This window comes from Globicephala melas, chromosome 15 (assembly GCF_963455315.2).
Source record: "Globicephala melas chromosome 15, mGloMel1.2, whole genome shotgun sequence".
NCBI lineage: Eukaryota > Metazoa > Chordata > Mammalia > Artiodactyla > Delphinidae > Globicephala > Globicephala melas.
The window spans coordinates 38,124,226-38,144,811 of NC_083328.1; the positions used below are offsets into that span (position 1 = coordinate 38,124,226).

The 20,586-nt window shown below is 55.0% G+C and overlaps 1 protein-coding gene across 4 annotated transcripts; it reads left to right on the forward strand.

Moving 5' to 3' along the window:
- The first annotated feature begins 132 nt into the window (after nucleotides 1-132).
- On the forward strand, nucleotides 133-20,041 carry IL9R (interleukin 9 receptor). Of its 4 annotated transcripts, none has more exons than XM_060284509.1 (9): nucleotides 133-698; nucleotides 9,001-9,129; nucleotides 9,432-9,537; nucleotides 9,632-9,810; nucleotides 10,283-10,428; nucleotides 10,753-10,954; nucleotides 11,241-11,535; nucleotides 12,851-12,935; nucleotides 15,863-20,041. In XM_060284509.1, the coding sequence occupies exons 2-9, from the start codon at nucleotides 9,042-9,044 to the stop codon at nucleotides 16,358-16,360; spliced, it is 1,599 nt and encodes a 532-aa protein (XP_060140492.1). In that variant the 5' UTR covers nucleotides 133-698; nucleotides 9,001-9,041; the 3' UTR covers nucleotides 16,361-20,041. The 4 variants fall into 4 exon arrangements, with proteins under 4 accessions (XP_060140492.1, XP_060140493.1, XP_069899662.1 ...); XM_060284510.1 differs by having other exon boundaries at nucleotides 9,016-9,129; XM_070043561.1 differs by lacking the exon at nucleotides 133-698 and having other exon boundaries at nucleotides 8,189-9,129.
- Nucleotides 20,042-20,586: the final 545 nt, after the last annotated feature.

The following is a 20,586-nucleotide window of genomic DNA, read 5'->3' on the forward strand; positions in this document are numbered from 1 at the left end:
TTTTCTACACTAAAGAGAAAAAGGACACCCTGGGCTAGCAGGGGACAGGATCTTGGTTATTGATGGATTGGTTTCTTGCTCAGACTTAATTGCTTTTTCAGATCTCTCTCTTTTTTTAGTTTATTGAAGTATAGTTGACTTACAACGCTGTGTTAATTTCTGGTGTACAGCAAAGTGATTCAGTTATGTGTACATGTATTCTTTTTCACATTATTTTTCATTATGGTTTATTACAGGATATTGAATGTAGTTCCCTGTATCTATTCTCTTCATAATGAAGTCTCACTTATGAAATAATGGGACTTAAATTTATGCCTCTGATACAGATTTTTACTTTTTTGAAACTTGTTATCTTTCCAAGAAACTATTAATCTGTATGGGTCACGTGATGGTTGACCAGGTCCTGAGCTCACTGTGTCCAATTTTTTCTGTTTCAGAGCAGTTTGTGCTGGATTTGCAAATGTGGTTTTATCCTGTGGCTGTTATCTTCAGTGTCTTCTTTCTGTGCCATTAGTTAGTTACGTTTCCTCAGATGCCTGTTCTCGTTTTTGTTGTTGGAGGCAGCGTGGATCAGTGGCGAAGGTCGTGCCCTCTGAAGTCAGCCTGCCTGCCTGTCAAGTTCGTTTCGTCCTGTGTAAAATGGAGATAATAATAGTCTATTTCAGGAGTTTACAACTTTTCCTGTAAAGAGCCAGATAGTAAGTATTTTGGGTTTTGTGGGTCAAGAGTCAAAATCTAGGAAAACACAAGAAAACAAAGTCTTATAAAGAAATTCAAAATATAATCCTACAATATTTTGTAATGCGAGTCCACTGATGAAAGGAATGGATACCATTTTGCGTAATTGAGGTTCAGAGTTAGTGTTCCTTGTCATCAGCGTTGCAAACGTGTATCTCATAGTGGTTCAGGCCATGAGAGCAGAGGAAGTTCACTGTTGACATTGCTGATGGATTCAGTAGATGCAATGTGGTGAGAGATGCAGATGTTTTCCTCAGCATATTTGTAGGTGAATAGTGCAGTGCAGACTCACAGCCTGTGAGCACTTTCTCTCTTTTTTTTTTTTTAATTAATTAATTAATTTATTTTTGGCTGTGTTGCGTTGCTGCGCGTGGGCTTTCTCTAGTTGCAGCAAGCGGGGGCTACTCTTCATTGCGGTGCTCGGGCCTCTCATTGCAGTGGCTTCTCTTGTTGTGGAGCACGGGCTCTAGTCGTGCGGGCTTCAGTAGCTGTGGCATGCCGGCTCAGTAGCTGTGGCTCGCGGGCTCTAGAGTGCAGGCTCAGTAGTTGTAGTGCACGGGCTTAGTTGCTTCGCGGCACGTGGGATCTTCCCGGACCAGGGCTTGAACCCGTGTCCCCTGCAGTGGCAGGCGGATTCTTAACCACTGCGCCACCAGGGAAGTCCAGGAATTCTGTTTTGTGTTGAGATTTGTGCCAGTGACGAGTGCTCGGTCTGGCAACGTCGACCATTGTGGTATCGTTGCGTGATGAACACTGCTCTGCTATCCAGTTTGCTGACAAGATAGTCTGCACTGCCCTGTGCCTTAAAAACATGACATTCTGTGCCCACTTTTCTTATTTTGACATGCTGGGTGTGCACTCATAGTAAGCAAAAAAAAAAAAAAAAAAAAAAGAATAAAGAGAATGGATACAACCGTATGGTGGCCCTTGAAATGCTGTTAAGGTCACTGCTGAGTTGTGAGCCGGCAGAGCAAGGGCTGGAAGCCCTGTCACCAGTACTTCGCTGTCAGCACATGAGAGCAGCTGCAGATAACACGAGTGGGTGGTATGGCTGTCTTCCAGTGAAGCTGGATGCTGACATCTGAATTTCATAGTAGTTCCACATGTCGTATAATTCTTTAAGCTTTTTCCCCCCAACTATTTAAAAATGTATAAACTATCTTAATTAATTAATTAATTTCTGTGAGGCGCGGCTTGCAGGGTCTCATTTCCCTGACCAGGGATTGGGACTTTATTTATTTTTCATTTTTTTAAGATTTTTTTGATGTGGACCATTTTTAAAGTCTTTATTGAATTTGTTACAATATTGCTTCTGTTTTGTGTTTTGGGTTTTTGGCCGCAAGGCATGTGGGATCTTAGCTCCCCGACCAGGGATCGAACCTGCACCCCCTGCGTTAGAAGGCAAAGCCTTAACCACTGGATTGCCAGGGAATTCTCCGTATAAACTATTTTTAGCTCACAGGTGTTTTTTTGTTTTTTTGTGTGTGTTTTTTGCGGTACGCGGGCCTCTCACTGTTGCGGTCTCTCCCGCTGCGGAGCACAGGCTCCGGATGCGCAGGCTCAGCGGCCATGGCTCACGGGCCCAGCCGCCCCGCGGCATGTAGGATCCTCCCAGACCGGGGCACGAACCCATGTCCCCTGTACCGGCGGGCGGACTCTCAACCACTGCGCCACCAGGGAAACCCAGCTCACAGGTTTTTTTTTTTAAAGGGTGGGGTGGATTTGGCCTGTGGGCTGTAGTTTGCTAACCTCTGGTCTACCTCATAGGGTTGTGAGGATTTATGTAGCTTCACATACAACATCCTTAGGACATGTCTGACCAATGGTGTTTGTTATTGGCTGTTCCTTTCTTTCAAGGGGCTGGATTTCAGCAGGTATTTGGTGACTCTGGTTGTATGGTCTTTTACCCTCCATCTATGGATGTTGTTTTTCTTTTTATCTCCATTTGTTATGGGAGGGGGTGGGGTGTCAGGTTGTGCCGTCAGAACACTTCTGGGCAGAGGCACTGGCCTTCTTCCCACATCTAAGTGTCCATGATAACCCACCTTTGTAGCCTTGGTGGTGTCTCCTTGTGGGGTTGTGGTGTGGGTGGTGTGTGGTCTGCTGGTCTCAAGGTAGTAAGTTCTAACCTGACGGAGAGAAGGAAGCTCTTTGGATGGGATACTAGGGAAGGGGTGGCACCAGTGAGTATGAAAGTACGTGCTTATAATAGGTAAGATAGGGGCCAAGCTAATTGAAATTGAAATATTAGAAAGAAGTATGATTACGCCCCTGGTCATTCTTAAGGTGTTTCATGGACTTGAGCCTTTGATTCCATCTCTCCATGGGTCCTGGTTTCTCAGACTCCAGAGAAACTGGAAACCAGCTCTGGGGTCTCTAGACTGTGCCTCAGTTGTTTTGATGCACAGAATACAGACATGCACACTCACACCTAAACGTAGGCACAAGGACACACTGAAATGTGACCTTATTTGGTACCCCAAAGAACACATAGCCAATAAGTGTATGAAAAGATGCTTATCTTCACTGATAATCAAGTGCAAATTAAGACAACATTGAAATGTCTTTGCCTATCAGATTGACAAAGATTTTTTTTTTTTTTAGATTGACAAAGATTTAAAAGACTGATAATGTATACAGTTGGTGAGGGCTACAGGCTTGCTTACACATCTAGTGGGAGTAGAAGTTGGTACATTTTCGGGGGGGCCACTTGGCAATATCTATCAGTATTTTACAACGGTCAACCTTAGACACAACAGTTCCACACCTAGCCATTTTTAAAAAAAATAAATTTATCTATTTATTTATTTTTGGCTGCATTGGGTCTTCGTTGCTGCACGCGGGCTTTCTCTAGTTATGGCGAGCAGGGGCTACTCTTCATTGCGGTGCACGGGCTTCTCATTGTGGTGGCTTCTTTTGTTGCAGAGCACAGGCACTAGGCATGCGGGCTTCAGTAGTTTGGCACGTGGGCTCAGTAGTTGTGGCTCACGGGCTCTAGAGCACAGGCTCAGTAGTTGTGCATGGGCTTAGTTGCTCCGCGGCATGTGGGATCTTCCCAGAGCAGGGCTCAAACCCGTGTCCCCTGCATTGACAGGTGGATTCTTAACCACTGTGCCACCAGGGAAGCCCCCTAGCCATTTTTTGTACAGTACTCATCCTGGTGATTAAAGATCCAGGCCTGGAATTGTTCACAACCTTCATTTAATTTCTTAAAAGTTTATTTATTTATTTTTGGCTGCCTTGGGTCTTTGTTGCAGCATGCAGGCTTTCTCTACTTGCGGTGCGTGGGGGCTACTCCTCGTTACAGTGCCCAGGCTTCTCGCTGCAGTGACTTCTCTTGTTGCGGAGCATGGGCTCTAGGCACCCAGGCTCAGTAGTTGTGGCTCACTGGCTCTAGAGCACAGGCTCAGTAGTTGTGGGCTAAGCATGGGCTTAGTTGCTTTGTGGCATGTGGGATCCTCCCAGACCACAGCTCGAACCCATGTCCCCTGCATTGACAGGCGGATTCTTAACCAGTGCACCACCAGGGAAGTTCCTACCTTCATTTAGAATAGCATGTAGCATATATATACCTGAAACTAATATGATAACGTCAGTTTTATATATTGACAATTAAACTGAAATAGCGTATGTAGGTAACAATCCAAAGGTCCATCAGCAGGATTATTAACCATGGCCTGCACCACCAGGAAAGGCGTGAGGTAGGTTTTTATGTAGTTCCCTAGAAAGATTTTGAAAAGAGCCAGAGCAGCAAGGAGGCCGCAAAGCTCAGAGTGAGGAACGAGGCCATTAAATGGGCATTTGTTGGGGCTTAGACGTGGTCTGGAGGGACTTGTGCCTGACTTCATACAGGGGCTGCCTCTCCGAGGTCAAAGGGGACTCCCATTTTTTATTTCCTTCCTGAACTGAGACTGCAGTACTTTTATGTTTAACACCCCCTCCACCCACCCCAGTGCTCACGGATCGCCTGAGCTGCACCTCCCAGAAAGCCTAGGAAAGGAGACCTGCTCTGTGCCTGGTCAGGGTTCTCACGTCCCGGCGCTAATTTAATATATCTCACTGGTGTTTCTTGAGAGGAACATGGTGGACAGTCATCCGCCAATCAGTGGATGGGTCACCAAAGTCCACGTTCAGCAACTTTTCTGTTCCTGAGGAGTGAAAGGTAGGATTTATGATTGGGGTGATGGTCGCCTGTCATCCCCACTTGGGACAGCTGCTCGGCTCTGCGCTCGTGGTTTCAGTTGTGGGTGGCCTATGTCAGCCTGCCGTGGGAGGCTCACGTCACCGGGCGGTGCAGTTATCTCCTGAATCAGGCTGAGGGACTTGCTGCAGATGCAGGGGTGGTAGGGCGACAAGTCACCTCCAGGGCTGCAGGGTTGGGGGCCAGTCAGACTTGCCATGGGACCTAGCAGATGCGTCTGGGAAGGTGAGTCTGTAATCTGGGCTTCTCAACCACTCAGGTCAGCGTGAACTTTGTGGGACAGAGAGACTGGTGGCCTGCCATCCCAGGCCCCAGGAAGAGCCTGGGGACCACACTTGGACGAGAAGGGCGGAGGGCGTTTGGGCGGCCACCCTCATCTTACCGCCTTTGATGTCCTGGCCTCGGGCATCTCCCAGAGACAGCAGGATTGCAGTGGTGATCACAGGATGCTGGGCTGCCATTCCCAGGCCTGTAGGGGTCATGGGTGCCTCTGGGCAGAAGGGCTCTGAGCTTGTCAGGCAGTTTGTAGGTCCTGACCTTTGTGGGGACAAGTGAGCGGGAGTTCTGGGGCCAGGTGGTCTCAGCCATGACAACCACAAGTGGAGCTGAGGCCCAGTCCTGAGTTTGGTAAAGCCCCTTCTCTCCACGGCACCTTTGGGGGGCTTTAGGACAGAAGAGGAGCTGCGAGTCTGTGGACTCCCCTTGGAGCTGTGGACGAGGCAGTGGGTGAGGGTGGGATTCTGGGAGGGTTACTCAGCTAAGCAAGGGAGGGGAGTAGAGGGTTCTGCTTGAATAATGTTTCAGAGCCCCCAGGGGACCTAAGGCGTTAATAACACTGTCTACCCCAGGCAAGGGCGGGCCTGTGGGGAGGTTCAGGATGTGCTTCTTCAACAGTGAGGGGCTGGGTGCAGGGGATGCAGGATAAATCAGACAGGTTCTTGCCCTGGAGGAGCCAGATGCAGGGGCGATGCCGGCTGAGCCTCGCTGCCAGGGCTGCAGGGGCAGCACGGGAAGAGCAGGGGCATCGTTTCCCCCCATTTAGCCCCAGGCCTGTGTCAGTGTCCTTCCAGCCCGTGCCCATAGCCACTACCTGCCCTGTCCCCGCCCCTGTCCTAAGCAGACTGGGCCTGGCTCAGGGGTGTCTGCTCTGGCTGGGGAGACAGCCAGGGGACTCGGGGGCTTCATGAAGGCTCATCACGCAGAAGGCAGCTGGGCAGAGGGGACAGTGAGGGCTCGTCCTGAGGGACCTCAGGTCCTCTCTGTGCTCCTCCGACTTCCATCTTTGGACCTCCTCCTCCCTCTGCTCTGGGCCCCGCCCTCTGTGCCCCTGTCCACCCGAGGCCGCCCCTGGCTCAAGCCTGGCCTTTCCACATCTCCCGGACATCCACCCCACTGAGGCGGGCGCCCGTCCAGCTCAGCTCTCTAGGAAGGCAGGTGGCAAGTGCGCCGTGGAGCCTCCTCCCTCTTCTGCCCTCTGCGCCTTCTCCGCGCTCTCCCCAGCTGGCCTTGACCTCTTCTGCTCTCTGCCCTTCCCCAGCAGGGTTGGCACCACCATGGGAAGCAGAGCCCTCCAGCACTTCTGCCCCACAGCATCAGGTCCGAGGGTGCTGGAGTCGCCCACCTGCGCACGTGGGGCCCAGAGCAGGAGCCGCCTGCTCCCATTTCCAGCCTCATTTCCTGGCTAGTCCCCGCCTCCCCCAGGTTCCAGCTGCTTCTGGGGAGCCAGGACCTGGATTTCTTCCTCCTGCCCCAGCAGAGAGGACAGTGGTGGATAAGCGGCAGCCTCCATTTCACCCCCCTCTGTGTCTGCCAGCTTCTGGGGTGGGCAGGGAGAGTAACAGGGTACCCCTCGCTCTCCATTAAAAATACAGACTCTGTGAAAGGGGACAGAAAGTGGGTGCGGTAATTGCCATGAAGCCAGTCCGGAGGGCGTGCTGCGATGCACCAGCCCCATGACAGGCCTGCTCTGGCCGGGCAGTTCGCCTGGCAGCAGGTGAGCGCTCAGGGGAGCGGGGGGCTGAGTCCTTCTGGAGACCTGGCCCTGGGCTGGCAGCGTCTGTGGGCCCCGAGGCAGGGGTCCAGTGCACGGCGGCCCATGCCTTCATGTTGGGCCGGGAAACCAGGGCAGGCAAGCTGTGGGGACCAGTGGTCATTTGGGCCAGAACTTGACCCAGAGGCCAGGGAGGAGATGGGGTCCTGAGAAGGGGCCAGAGTGGTTGTGTGCTGAAGGTCCTGATGGAAAGGGACAGTGCTGGGTGGACATGTCAGCCAGGCTCCCAGCAGGATGGGAGGTGTAGTGGGCGGCTCTGCCCGAGGGCCCAGATTCTGGGTCCCATCCTCCTGCCATCACAGCCGTCCCGTGACCTGGTCTTGTCTGAGCTGTGATTAGGCCTCCCTGGGGCCATCCCAGTGCCTCTTCCAGGACCAGGGAGTAGTCAGGTGGGGTTTCTGCCCCACCTGGCCCGGTGTCTGTTGCCAAGGATGGGGGCAGCCCTGCCTCAGTATCGAGGCTCCCTGAGGAGAGAGACTGATGCCCCGGGGTGGGGGAAGCTCACAGGCTTGTGTGGGAGCTGGTGGGGCAAGTGCCCAAGCCAGGTGACCAGTGCCCCCAATCCTGCAAGTCTGGTGTCTCTGGGCCTCAGCCTCCTCGTCCATAGGAGGGTGGTGGCCCTGCTCGGCTCACTATGTTTGGACAGAATCGTTGTGCAGAGGAAAAGCAGGGACCCTCCCCCTAGATGGCCGAGTTGCCGTGTGCCCTGCCCACCTCTCCCCAGGGTGGGCCTGGCCTGCTACTTCGCACGAGTGTCCCTTGTGGGTCCTGTCCTCCCCACGCTTGCCCCTGGGGCCGGCTGAGCTTGGAGCGCCCCAGTCCACGCTCCTGAGTCAGCCTGTGGCCGTGCCGGCCCAAGTCTCACAGATGCAGGTGTCCCTCCACCGCTGGGGCAGTGGCCATCCCCACTGTGGCCTGGGTCAGCTCTTAGCCAGGCAGTGGTGGCTGTGCCTGAGCCGCCCCCATCCTGGTGCTCCCTCTGATCCTGTCCTCATGCGCCCTGAGAGCCAGCTGCTGCCAGGCTGCCTGTCTCCATCCAGTGGCCGCTGCAGCCTCTCCTGCTGTGGCTGGTTGTAGCAGGTGATGCTTCAGTCTAGGGAAGGGTGGGGTCTTCTTGACTGTTGGCCTTGACAGGGGTCCATCCTGTGGGTCCACAGAGAGGCTGCAGGGGGCGGGGTGGGAGGGTGTCTGCTACCGGGTGAGTGTGTGCGGGCTCCTGGAGCGCTTCCGTGCTGCGGTCTGTGCACGTCTGCTTCTCTTCTGCTTCCTTATCACTCATCAGGCTTGCATAACCAGGCTGGTCCTGCTTCCTGCAGAGGAGCTATCAGTGTACCATCTGGAGCTGCAAATGGGGTGACAGGGTGTTAGCGGCCTGTTCACCCCCAGGCGCTTCCCAGCACCCAGCCCCTGTCTCCAGGGATCCTGGGGCTGACACCCCTGCACTGAGCCCTGCTCCCGGGGGCGCTGTCCTCTGCAGGGCACCTGGGGACAGGCGTGTGACAGACAGCATGTGGGAGGTGTTGGCTGTCGCATGGACACCCCGCTGCCATCCTCCTCCACTTTCCTGGGGCAGAGCACCAGGATGGGAGCAGCTAGTGGTGTGACCCTGGGGTCCGCTCCCTTGTCAGTGATCAGGGACTGTCCCCCACCTCATGTGGCTCTGGTGGGAATTCGCGTGGGTGACGCGCCTCACACAGTCGGCCCAGGTGTGGGACCAGGGGGTCCAGCAGAGCTTCCCTGTGGTGGTTGTCCGCGACCCCATTCCCCCAACCGTGCCTCCCCTGCGGGAGGGGACCTGGGCCCAGAGAGGCGCCCGCTGGGCAGACCTGGACACGTGGCTGAGTCAGAGTCCAGTGACGCCGGGAGGCCTGAGCTGGAGGTCCTTGCCGGTGCTGCTTGGACAGCCGTGCTCAGCCTCCTTCACGGGACAGGGTGAGGGTGTAGGTGGTGAACCACTCGGAGTGCCCTTCACGGGAGCACCCACTGGGGCACTCCACACACAGCCCCTCAGCCCAGCCTCTTCCAGGTTGGACATTGCAGAGCGAGGTCCTGATGCGAGAGGTGGGCACCTGGCTCCTGACCTGCACCTGCATCTGCGCCTGGGTCGGCTTGGGCGTCTCTGTCCCAGGGGACAGAGGAGGTAAGGACTGGCACTGTGTGTGTGTGGGGGGCTGTGGGGGCAGAGCTGGGGACAGGGGTGCCCCCGTCAGGCTCCACGGGGAAGGGTTGGGTTTGGGCTGTGCGGGACCGGGGCTTCAGCCCCACCCAGGTTGCACGCTCAGAGCCCATCCCCTTGGGGTCTCCCAGCCTTGCCCGCGGTAACTTCTCCTGGGCTCGTTCTCTGGGGCCTGCCTGTCCGAGGGGTCAGCTGCCACGCCCTCCCCCTCCCCCAGCCCTGCCCTGAAGCAGCCACTGTGGGCTTGCAAGGGTCACTGTTCCCAGGGCCTGGGACTTTCACGTGCCACACCAACAACATCCTCAGGATTGACTGCCACTGGTCTGCCCCAGAGCTGGGCCAGGGGGCCGGCCCCTGGCTGCTCTTCACCAGGTGAGGCCGGAGGGCAGGGGGTAGAGGGCAGGGGTGGGGGTAGGGAGCCGGGCTGGTGCAGTGGCCCTTTGGTGCCGACACGTGCCCTTTCCAGCAACCACGCTCCAGGCAGCAAGCACAGGTGCGTCTTCCGGGCCAGCGTGTGCACAGTGGAGCTGCCACCCGAGGAGGTGCTCGTGCCTTCTGACAACTTCACCATCACCTTCCACCGTCACGTCTCTGGGAAGGAGCAGGTCAGCCTGGTGGATCCACAGTACCTGCCCCGGAGACATGGTGAGGCCTGGGCCAGTGCGTTGTCCGGGAGCATCCTGGCTACATCACCCCCCACGGCCCAGTCAGTGCTCCCGGTCCCTGCTGACGGATCCAGGGCTAGCATCAGGCGGGGCCCCCGGGGAGGGGGAGGGTTTTGGAGGAGGATGAAGGTGCAGGGCTTTGAGTTGGGGCAGGAGCTGCAGTTTGAGTCACTTGCGATCTACTTCAGTCACAGCAGGAAGGACTTCAGTAAGACACTAGGAAGAACTTCCAGCAGCAGCTTAGATCTGAAACTCACCTTGTCTGGCTGCAGAGGCTGGAGGAAGTCACTGCTGTCTTGTCCCACCTGGGGCTTCTCTGGACCAGTTTTCCAGTGAGGCCTCTGCTCTGAGAAGGCCTTGGCCACGTGCCCCGTCCTTCCCGGGAATCTTTGCGATCCCCAGTCCTGGGCGTGCTGGCCCCCACACCGTCACACAGCTTCATTCTGTTTCAGTGAAGCTGGACCCTCCCTCAGACTTGCTGAGCAACATCACTTCTAACCACTGTGTCCTGACCTGGAGCATCAATCCTGCCTTGGAGCCGCTGGCCTCACTCCTCAGCTACGAGCTGGCCTTCAAGAGGCAGGAGGAGACCTGGGAGGTAAGGCTGGGTCTGCCTACCGTGGGGGCCTCTCCTGGGAGCAGCAGCCAGGGTCACTCCTCGTCCCATCTAGGGTGGTGTCACCTTGGAATTGTGAGGAGGGAAGTGACCAGAGACAAGGGTAAGTGAGTGCAGGTGTGGTGAGCGTGCCTGGGTGTACGTGTGAGCGTTCACAGGGCGTGCCTGTGTGGATGAGTGTGCATGCACGTGGATGCATGTAAGTGTGTGGACACGTGTAAGTGTGCCCACGTGTGTGTGTACACGTCCTCGAGGGCTGATGGGCCCAGTCTCACCCCCAGCACCTCCTAACTGTTCACCCCACAGCGGGCTCGGCACAAGGATCACATTGTTGGGGTGACCTGGCTGAAACTTGAAGCCACTGAATTGGACCCTGGTTCCACCTATGAGGCCCGGCTGCGTGTCCAGATGGCCACACCAGAGGATGCGGTGGCGGAGGAGGAGCGCTATGAGGGCCCATGGAGTGACTGGAGCCAGCCCACCCGCTTCCACTCCCCCCAGAGACAAGGTGGGCGCTGCTGCCTTCAGGGGCCTGGGTGGGGCCTCCCCGCCCCTCGCGTCCCACCCCTTACCCCTCCTGGGACCCCCTCCCTCGTGGCCCAGTTGACTGCCTTCCCCTGGAGGTCTGTGTGAAGGGGAAACACCTGCCAAGTGCTGGGCCTCCCAGGGAGCTGCAGCTTCCGGTCTCCTTGGAGCGAGTGTGGCCCCAGCTGCACAGCAGGCTGGTGCTGCTGTCTCTGGAGCCCGGGCAGGGCCTCATCTGCTTAGGGGGCTGGGCTGACTCTTGTGCACAGAGGTACTGGAAAGGATCTCGGACCCTGGTGATCTTATGGATGGGAAAGGCAAGGCCCAGGGGTGCGTGATTCACCCAGAGTACTCTCGGAGGCGCGACATAAACCTTCCATTTTGGCCTGAGGCGCCCATCCAGGTGCTTTTGCCAGGTGAGTTTGGAGGAACACAGCCCTGGGCCCTTCCTGCTATAGGTCTCCTGGTCCCAGCTTTGGGGCAGCGCGACAGCACCCTGGTCTCTGTGTCCATCTTTCTCCTGCTGACCAGCCTGACCTACCTGCTGTTCAAGCTGTCACCCAGGTCTGTAGCCAAGGAGTGTGTGTGGGAGTGTGTGCATGTAAGTGAATGTGTTATTGTACATGTGGGTGTGAGAATTCGTATGTGCATGAGCGTGTGTGTGCGTTTGTGGGTGTGGGGTAGGCGGTGCATTGAGGGCCCAAACCCACACCCCCTCCCACAACGCTCCTGGGTGGGGAGGGGTTTTCAGGCCTCTGACCCGGACCAGTGGGGATGTCCCCAGTTGCCAGGTGCATGTGGGTGGTGGGCAGTGTGGCCCAAAAGAGCTCTGGAGGGACCCAAAGTCCCTGGGGCCGAGTCGCCTGAGGCCCTTGTCTCCTGCCTCTGGAGGTGCTTGGCACTGGCTCATTTGCACAGTGGTTTTATGCAGACAGTGTTGGGCATCTGGTTTTCACGGGGCCCTGTTTCCCGCCCTGATGGGTGCCACGGACAACCAGATGAACAAAAAAGCCCTCCTGAAACAAGCCATCACACATGGGGCCTCGTCCCGCAGGAGACCGGCCAGGCGTGGACGGGTAGCAGAGAGGATGAGAGGAGGTTGGACAGAGGCAGCCAGGGTGAGGGAGGGACGGGGTGCTGGGCCCGATGGGTGGCCAAGAGGACCAGGGAGGGCTCAGGCTTGCCCTCGGGTCCCAGGAGAGCGCCTGAAGCCTGGTCACGTGGGATGGGATCTGGTTTATGTTTTGAGAATGGAGTTTTGTGGTACAAGTGAGGAGGAGAACCTGTAGGGTGGCCAGGGGTGGGGTCCAGAGGGAGGCAATTGTGTGTGAGCTGGCGGGAGAGGCAGAGCTAGAGCTAAGTGCAGGGTGTGACAGGGTCTCAGGACGGGAAAGTGAGGGGACGTTGGGTGGATGCGATGTGACTCGTGGCCCCTGATGCCACCCTGGGGTGGGGAATCGGGACAGGCCCCCAGGGAGGCTGGCGAGGTTGATCTGGACTTGCTGGGTCAGAGTCTGGGGCGCCGTTCTCGGGAGGAGCAGTGGGTCTTGGGTGGGTAGATCCGGTGCTCGGGGAGAAGTCTGATGGGGTTCCCGGAAGTGCTGTCTCCCCCTTCGGCTGAAGACACAGCTGGTCACCCCCACCCCTGAACCCGCCATCACCACTCACCTTAAAGGGACCCATGTCTTGGTATAAATCAGTTCTGTGGGGTCATTAGCGAGGGGGCCGCAGGTGCCAGGTGTCAGGCCTGGACCCAACGAGAAGAGAGGGCGACAGCAGCACTAACGGGGCAGGGCTGGTCCCTGCTGCTTGGAAGGAGCCGTGTTCCTGGCAGTGACCTCCTGGAGTTGGGCCTCTGATTACTGTCTCCTGACCTCAGGATGAAGACAGCCTTGTACCAGGACGTGCCGTCCCCAGGCCCGTTCTTCCAGTCCCTGTACAGTGTGCACAACGGGGACTTTCAGGTTCGTGACCCGGTGGGCCTGGGGTGCCCAGATGTCTGGACCGCCCAGGCTGTGGGCTCTGGGTGAGGTTGGGGGCCTCTGTCAGTGCTTTGAGCTTTTTTGCTATATATAGTGGTATATATAGTATATAGGTAGTATATGTACGCACTGTGACTCAAAGGGGCCAAAGACAAATTAGCTTTATTCTCTATTGCCGAGTTCTTTTTCTTCTCATGTCTCTGATTCCATTGCTGATGGGAAAAAATGTCAAGTTTCTCATGACATTATCTCTGCCTCTTCTGGTTTGCAGCAGCCCTTGGAGGTAAATGGTCAGTTTAAGGTGCCAGCTCAGGGGGCTGTGTGCACCTGAAGGCATCTGTGTCTTGTGCTGCCCCTGGGGCCCTCCCTGGTCCCTGGGCTACTCTGGTGGCCGTCATGGAGTGCCTGGCCCCTCCCGGCCCCTGGGGTAGCGATGAGTTGACCCTACACCACCCCCCCATCGTGGTGCCCTGGTGGGCTCTCACAGGCCGCGACGCTGAGAACAGCCTGGAGGCCCCGTTGGACCCTCCCTGCTGGCCTGGTAGTTCCTGCTCCACAGGCAGGAGGAGGGGAGGAGGAGCTCCAATGGGTGGTCTCTGGTCCCCACCCTCTCGGGCCCCTCACTTTGGGCAGAGGATGGAGGTGGCGCTGCCCAGGTTCTCCCACACCAGCTTTGCGTGGCTGCCTTCCGCCTGGCTCTTTTCTCTCTTAACAGGGAGTCTAGTTTTCAAGCTTGTCATCCAAAAATATAATTTGAAGCTTAAAGCCGAGCACTTTGTCAGGGCTGCATGGGGAGTAAATGTTCTGATGCCTGCACTCATCTTCTGGGCTGCAGGCACCCAGCCCCTTCTCTGTAGAACCATAGCACCTGTCAGGGCTTAGTTAGCCCCTTGGGAGGTGGTCTGGAGCCACGGGCTGGCTCTCCGGGGGCAGGACAATGATGGAAGGTGTGGTGTGTGGTGCACTCGATGGAGACTCCTGGTCCCACCTAGGAAACAGCTTCCTTTTTTTTTTTTTTTAAATTCTTTTCCATTATGGTTTATCATAGGATATTGAATATAGTTCCCTGTGCTATACAGTAGGACCTTGTTGTTTATCCATCCTATACACACTAGTTTGCATCTACTAACCCCAAACTCCCAGTTCATCCCACCCCCACCCCCTTGACAACCACAAGCCTGTTATCTATGTATGTGGGTCTCTTTCTGTTTTGTAGATAAGTTCATTTGTGTCATATTTTAGATTCCACATGTAAGTGATATCATATGGTATTTGTCTTTCTCTTTCTGACTCACCTCACTTAGTATGATAATCTCTAGTTGCATCCATGTTGCTGCAAATGGCATTATTTCATTCTTTTTTATGGCTGAGTAGTATTCCATTGTATGTATGTACCACATCTTCTTTATCCATTCATCTGTTAATGGACATTTAGGTTGTTTCCATGTCTTGGCTATTGTGAATTGTGCTGCTATGAACATGGGGGTGCATGTATCTTTTTGCATTAGAATTTTGTCTGGATGTATGCCCAGGAGTGGGATTGCTGGGTCATATGGTAGCTCTATTTTTAAATTTTTTAAGAAACATCCATACTGTTTTCCATAGTGGCTGCACCAACTTACAGTCCCACCAACAGTAAAGGATGGTTCCCTTTTCTCCACACCCTCTCCAGCATTTGTTATTTGTAGAGTTTTTAGTGATGGCCATTCTGACTGGTGTGAGGTGGTAGCTCATTGTAGTTTTTTTTTTTTTTTTTTTTTTGCGTTACGCGGGCCTCTCACTGTTGTGGCCTCTCCCGTTGCAGAGCACAGGCTCCGGACGCGCAGGCTCAGCGGCCATGGCTCACGGGCCCAGCCGCTCCACGGCATGTGGGATCTTCCTGGACCGGGGCACGAACCCGTGTCCCCTGCATCGGCAGGCGGACTCTCAACCACTGCGCCACCAGGGAAGCCCACTCATTGTAGTTTTGATTTGCATTTCTCTAATAATTAGTGATGTTGATCTTTTCACGTGCCTCTTGGCCATTTGTATTTCTTCTTTGGAGAAATGCCTATTTAGGTCTTCTGCCCATTTTTCGATTGGATTTCTTTTTGTTATTGAGTTGTATGAACTGTTTGTATATTTTGGAAATTAAGCCCTCGTCAGTCGCATCATTTGCAAATATTTTCTCCCATTCTGTAGGTTGTCTTTTCGTTTTGTTTATGGTTTCCTTTGCTGTGCAAAAGCTTATAAGTTTGATTAGGTCCCATTTGTTTATTTTGTTTTTATTTCTGTTGCCTTGGGAGACCAACCTGTGAAAACACTGGTATGATTTATGTCAGAGAATGTTTTGCCTGTGCTCTTTTCTAGGAGTTTTATGGTGTCCTGTCTTATGCTGAAGTCTTTAAGCCATTTTGAGTTTATTTTTGTGTATGGTGTGAGGGTGTGTTCTAACGTCATTGATTTACATGCAGGAACATCTTCCTTTTGGAGGTAGTGGGCCTCCTGTGGCCCCACAGAGGGTCCAGGTCTGCTGGCCTTGGCCCCAAGGTGCCAGGCCCAACAGCACCTTCTGTGTGTGCGTGCGTGCGTGCGTGTAGTGGGGTTTGGGTGAGGGTGCCTGGGCTCTGAAGCTGCTGGCAGTGTGTGAGGCAGCAGTGTCTTCAGCCCTGTCACCATCTGTACCCTGGTTCAGGCCTCTGTGAGCACAGGCCTGTGCTGGGAACCAGGGGAGGGTCCTGAAGGGAATGGGGGTTCTGTGTTGAGGCTGGGCTGGCCCATGGGGGGAAGACAGAATGTTCTGGGCACAGGTGCTCTTGGTCTGTGGGAGTGGATTTCTGGAGAGCTTCCTGGAGGAGGGGAGGCTGCTCCCACAGTGAGTCCTGAACAAACTGCCTGAGGCCTTCCCTCCTCTCGGTGCTCTGTTCCAGACCTGGATAGGGGCCCACAGAGCTGGTCCAGAGCCAAGCCCGGACTGCACAGGCCCCGCACGAGGAGCCTGGGAGACCCGTGTCCGGGAGGCCATCGCTTTGCTCACCTATGACCCGGTGGACGTGGGGCCGTTAGCGGGCCTGGAGGAGGAGGGGAGCACTGGCACCGGCCTCCCAGCAGATGCGCTGCCCGCGGGATGTGTGGAGGAGGGGGGGCCGCTGCCCGCCTACCTGCCACAGGAGGCCTGGGCCCCCGCAGGCCCTACCAGGCTGGCTCCCCCGCAGTCCCAGGGCAGCAGCAGCGACTACTGTGCCCTGGGCTGCTCCAGGTGGGGCTGCCCCTCCACCTTCACAGGAAGCGCGCAGAGCTCTGAGCCCGACGCTGCCTTGGCCTGTGGCCCTTTCTGTGACCAGCAGAGCCTGGATGCCCGGCCAGGAGGTAACTGTGCAGGCGTTGGTCACAGTCAGAGGCAGGACGCTGGTGGATGGGCCGCATGAGGCTCTCCTGCTCTCGGCAGACCGTGGGCTCCGTCCCCACAGTGCTGCAGCACGTCCATCCTGGGGAACATGAAGCAAAGTCCCTGGAGCCAACACTTGACTGGCACTGGACCTGCGGAAGGCCACCCATGCAGCGGTCACATGTCCGGTCCGGGTGGAGGCAGGAGGCTCTCCCCTCCTCCCCTCCCTCTGCATCTGTCGGGAGGGGGCTCTGCCCTCAGCATCCTGCCATCCTGGCCCCCTGTCCACCACTTCCCTACCCGCTTCCTGGCTTAACCCCAGGGCCCACAGCCAGTTCTGCCCTCAGTCCCTTAAAGGGCCAGCCTGGGCCCCGTGGACCCAGGTGAGACACCGTGACCAGGCCTAGTGTCCTGTTTCTGTGCCTTCCTGAGGTCTCTCCCCTACTGAGATTAAAAGGGACATAGCAGCTGTTTCAAACTGCTGTTGGCTGGGAGAGGGGCCCAGATGACATAGGAAGGGTGGCGTCTGGCTATTCCTGGGCTTTCTGGGCTCCACGAATAGCAGGGGGAGGCTCAGCGACCAGCTCCAGGGAGGCCGCCTCCCCGCCCCTCCTTGTCGGACCCCGGGGCTGAGTGCTGTGGCCAGAGTAACCACCCAGCAGTGGTCTTGGCCTCTGAAGGGCCCTGCTTCTACCCCCACCCCCGTGGTCTGGAGAGAGGGGGACAGAGCAGAGGGCGCCTGTGTCCGTCCCTTAGGGCTGCCATAACGAAGTCCCACAAACTAGGTGGCTTAGAAGGCACCAGGGAGGATCTGATTCAGGGTTCCCTGCACCTCTGGTAGTTTCTGGCTTGGGACAGCGCAGCTCCAGTCCTCACAAGGTGTTTTCCCTCTGTGTGTTCCTGTCCAAAGCCCCTCTTTTTATACCAATGTAATCATAGTGGATTAGGGCCAACCTGAATAACTTTATTTTGGCTGGATTATCTGTAAAGACCCTATTTCCATATATGGTCATGTTCACATGTACTGGGGGTTAGGACTTCAACATATGAATTTCTGGGCAGTGCCCCTGCCAGCCATGTCCACCTCTCTGCTGGCCTGAGGCGCCATGGTCCCTCCCAGGGCAGCCCCGTCACTCTTACTCGGGGCCTCAGGCAGGAGACCCTATCCCGCCGCCGGGCTGCGGGACTTGGGTCTGGTGCTGGGATCCTCCACCCAGTGAGGGCTGGACCAAGACTGTCCTGGCGTTGGAGGTGCTGAAGTACTGAATGTGGGATAGATGGAGGTTTGTCTCCCTGGGTGCTGAACCAGAGGGGGCACCTCTCTGGGGGTCCAGGGTCCCCTGCAGCCTGAGCAGAGAGGAGCACATGCAGCCCCAGGCCCCCGAAGGCAAAGGTCCCCTCTGTGTGCCTGTGGAGCCCTGAGGTTTTGCGGGGGCCGCAGCAGAGCCAGATCCTGGTCAGCAGGGATGAAGACGACCCCGCATGTATCTTCAGTATCCAGAGAGCGGAGGGGTGTAGATGGAAATGAGGCACAGGCGCCATCCGCTCTAACCAAGGGTAAAAATACCAGCGTGACTCCACTTCCTGGAGCCTGTGTATATGACAGCAGCTGCATGGCTCCTGTGGCTTCACGTGGACTTGGGCCCCCATGGGATTCCACACCCGGGGACAGTGTTCGTTTGACTAACACACTCGGTCCTGGTGGCGCCTGAGTGAGGAGCTACTCAGAGGCCGGTGGTTGTAGGTGAGCCGCGCCCGCCCCTCAGGACACAGGCCTGGCAGTACCTGAGCCAGGTGCCTGCATGTCGTGGGGCTCAGAAAATGCTAATTTCCACTTATCCGACGAGACGACCCTTGGAAACTGCACGCTGAGATCGCAACGTTTGAAAGACCCCGTGAGCCCTGGTGAGGGGTCGCTGATCCCCAGGTATCTAGGAAGGAGTCAGAGAAGGTGGCCTGGGACTCGATGAGGAAGCTGCTGGTGGAGGAGCTGAGTGCACGGTGTGGCTGGAGCACAAAGGTCCAAAATGTAGCTGGACCGGGGAAGACCTTGGAGGCCAGGCCAGGGCAGGGTGAGGGGAGCAAACTCACCCTGCTCAGGGGAGGCTGCGGGACGCTTTCTCTTTCTTTGGCTTTTGATGAGGTGAAGTTTACATAGTACGAAAGTAACCATTTTAAAGTGTACAATTCAGTGACATTTAGTACGTCTGTAATATTTGCAACTATCACCTCTATCTAGTTCCAAAACATTTTCACCCTCCAAAGGGAAATCCCCTGCCCCTTAAGCGGTCACTCTCCTCCCCACCCTCCCTCTGACCTCTCGCCACTACGAGTCCACTTTCTGTCTCTGGATTTACCTACTGTGGATATTTCATATAAATGGAGTCATATAATGCATGGCCTTTCGTGTTCATTTTTTTCTCCTAGCATAGTGTTTTTTTTTTAAATAAATTTATTTATTTTATTTATTTATTATTTTTGGCTGTGTTGGGTCTTCGTTGCTGCACGCGAGCTTTCTCTAGTTGCGGCAAGCGGGGGCTACTCTTTGTTGCTGCACGCTATCGTAATTTTTTTTTTTTCATTTCGAATTCCAATTTGTCCCCTACATCATTGCTGATTGCCTTAGTCCATCTGGGCTGCTATCACAAACTACCACAGACGGGGTGGCTCATAAGCAATAGCAATTTATGTTTTCCAGTTCTGGAGGCCGAAAGTCTGAGATCAGCTGCCAGCCTGGTAGGGTGAGGGCTCGCTTTCTGGTGGCAGACTTCTCCTTGTATCTCACATGGAGGAAAGAGGCTAGGGTCTCCTTTACAAGGGCACTAATCCCATTCCTGAGTATTCCACCCTCATGACCTAATCACCTCCCAAAGGCTGCCCCTCCTACCACGATCACATGGATGTTAGGATTCCCACCTGTGGATTTTGGGGGAACACAAACATTCCAACCATAGCACTGTGATATAGAAAATCAGTTGACTTTGGTTGACCTTCTACTTTGCTTTTCCTTACCTGTATATTTTCTGATCAAGGCACAGGACTGGTGGGCTCTACTTCACTTGGAATTTCTAAATTACGGCATTGAATAATCAGAACACTGAATTTCAGAGATTCACCAGGACTGTTGGAGGGGATGAACTGGCCACTGCTAAACTGTGAGTGGGGCGTGTTGGGCGCTGCATCCCGGAGGACACAGCTGGGATCGTGTTGGCAGCCCTGAGTTCGCAGTGGGGATGTGTGGTGTCCTCCCAGGGATGTTAGTCTTCTACGCTTGTCTCTTGGACTCTGCCACATGGTGTATCTCTGTTTCTCCTGGAGTATTTCAGCAGGACTTATTTCATAAAAGCATCCCTGCATGAAGGCTTTGGGCACTCTTACTCATGGCACCCTGTGGTTCTTAAAGATTCAGGGCGTTACGGAGAGAAGTCCCTGCAGAGAAAGAGGAGAAACTCTTGGGCCATGGGGATGGCAGTCCTGCGTCCACCTGAGGGCCAGATGCCCCTGTATTCTTGCCCTCAAGAGTGTTATAATGGTCCTTTTTTGTTACAGTGTTAACACAGTTGAAAAAATAAATTGACATGCTGAAAAGTAGGTGTATTAAAACTCGCAGCATTATTTAAGTTTAAATTTAACATTTAGACCCAAACCAGAATTTATTAAAAATGTACTTTTCTGGGGACATCCCTGGTGGTCCAGCAGTTAAGACTCCACACTCCCAATGCAGAGGGCCCAGGTTCAATCCCTGGTCAGGGAACTAGGTCCCATGTGCAATGCCTGATCTTGCAGATGTGCATGCCATGGCCCCGGTGGGCAAGGGATTTCCCAGGCTCTGTAGCAGGTGCTTTGCAGTCATGACTCAAGCTGGTGTCTTTCTTGCTGTCCAAGGAACAAGAGCATCAGTGGTCTTTGCGAGCTGCACCCCAGGCCTCCAGGTCTCAGGGACTGCAGTAAAGACGAGGCCTCCAATGCAGCAATGTCTGACCTCACGGGGCCCCCTCCTCGGCAACCTTTGTGCACTTTGGAAATGGGCCTGACATTAGCTAATTCAGCCTCATCAATGTCAATAAGATCAATTTAGGTTCTATCATATTACATTAGTTCACAGCAAATCAAATTAGACATTTTTGAAAATCTGAGTTGACAAGGCTACCCCCGCAAGGAAGTTTTCCAGAAAATAAGCCACGACTTATGGAGCAGCAACTCACAGCCCAGTGACTTGGCTTGTAGCTGAGGCCTTCCTATAAACTCCTCTCCGTGGCTCATGCC

Coding starts and splice junctions, on each gene's coding strand:
- IL9R (XM_060284509.1), top strand. CDS start 9,042: ATGCGAGAGGTGGGCACCTGGCTCCTGACCTGCACCTGCATCTGCGCC. Junction 9,130..9,431: donor TGTCCCAGGGGACAGAGGAG/GTAAGGACTGGC, acceptor CACTGTTCCCAG/GGCCTGGGACTTTCACGTGC. Junction 9,811..10,282: donor GTACCTGCCCCGGAGACATG/GTGAGGCCTGGG, acceptor ATTCTGTTTCAG/TGAAGCTGGACCCTCCCTCA.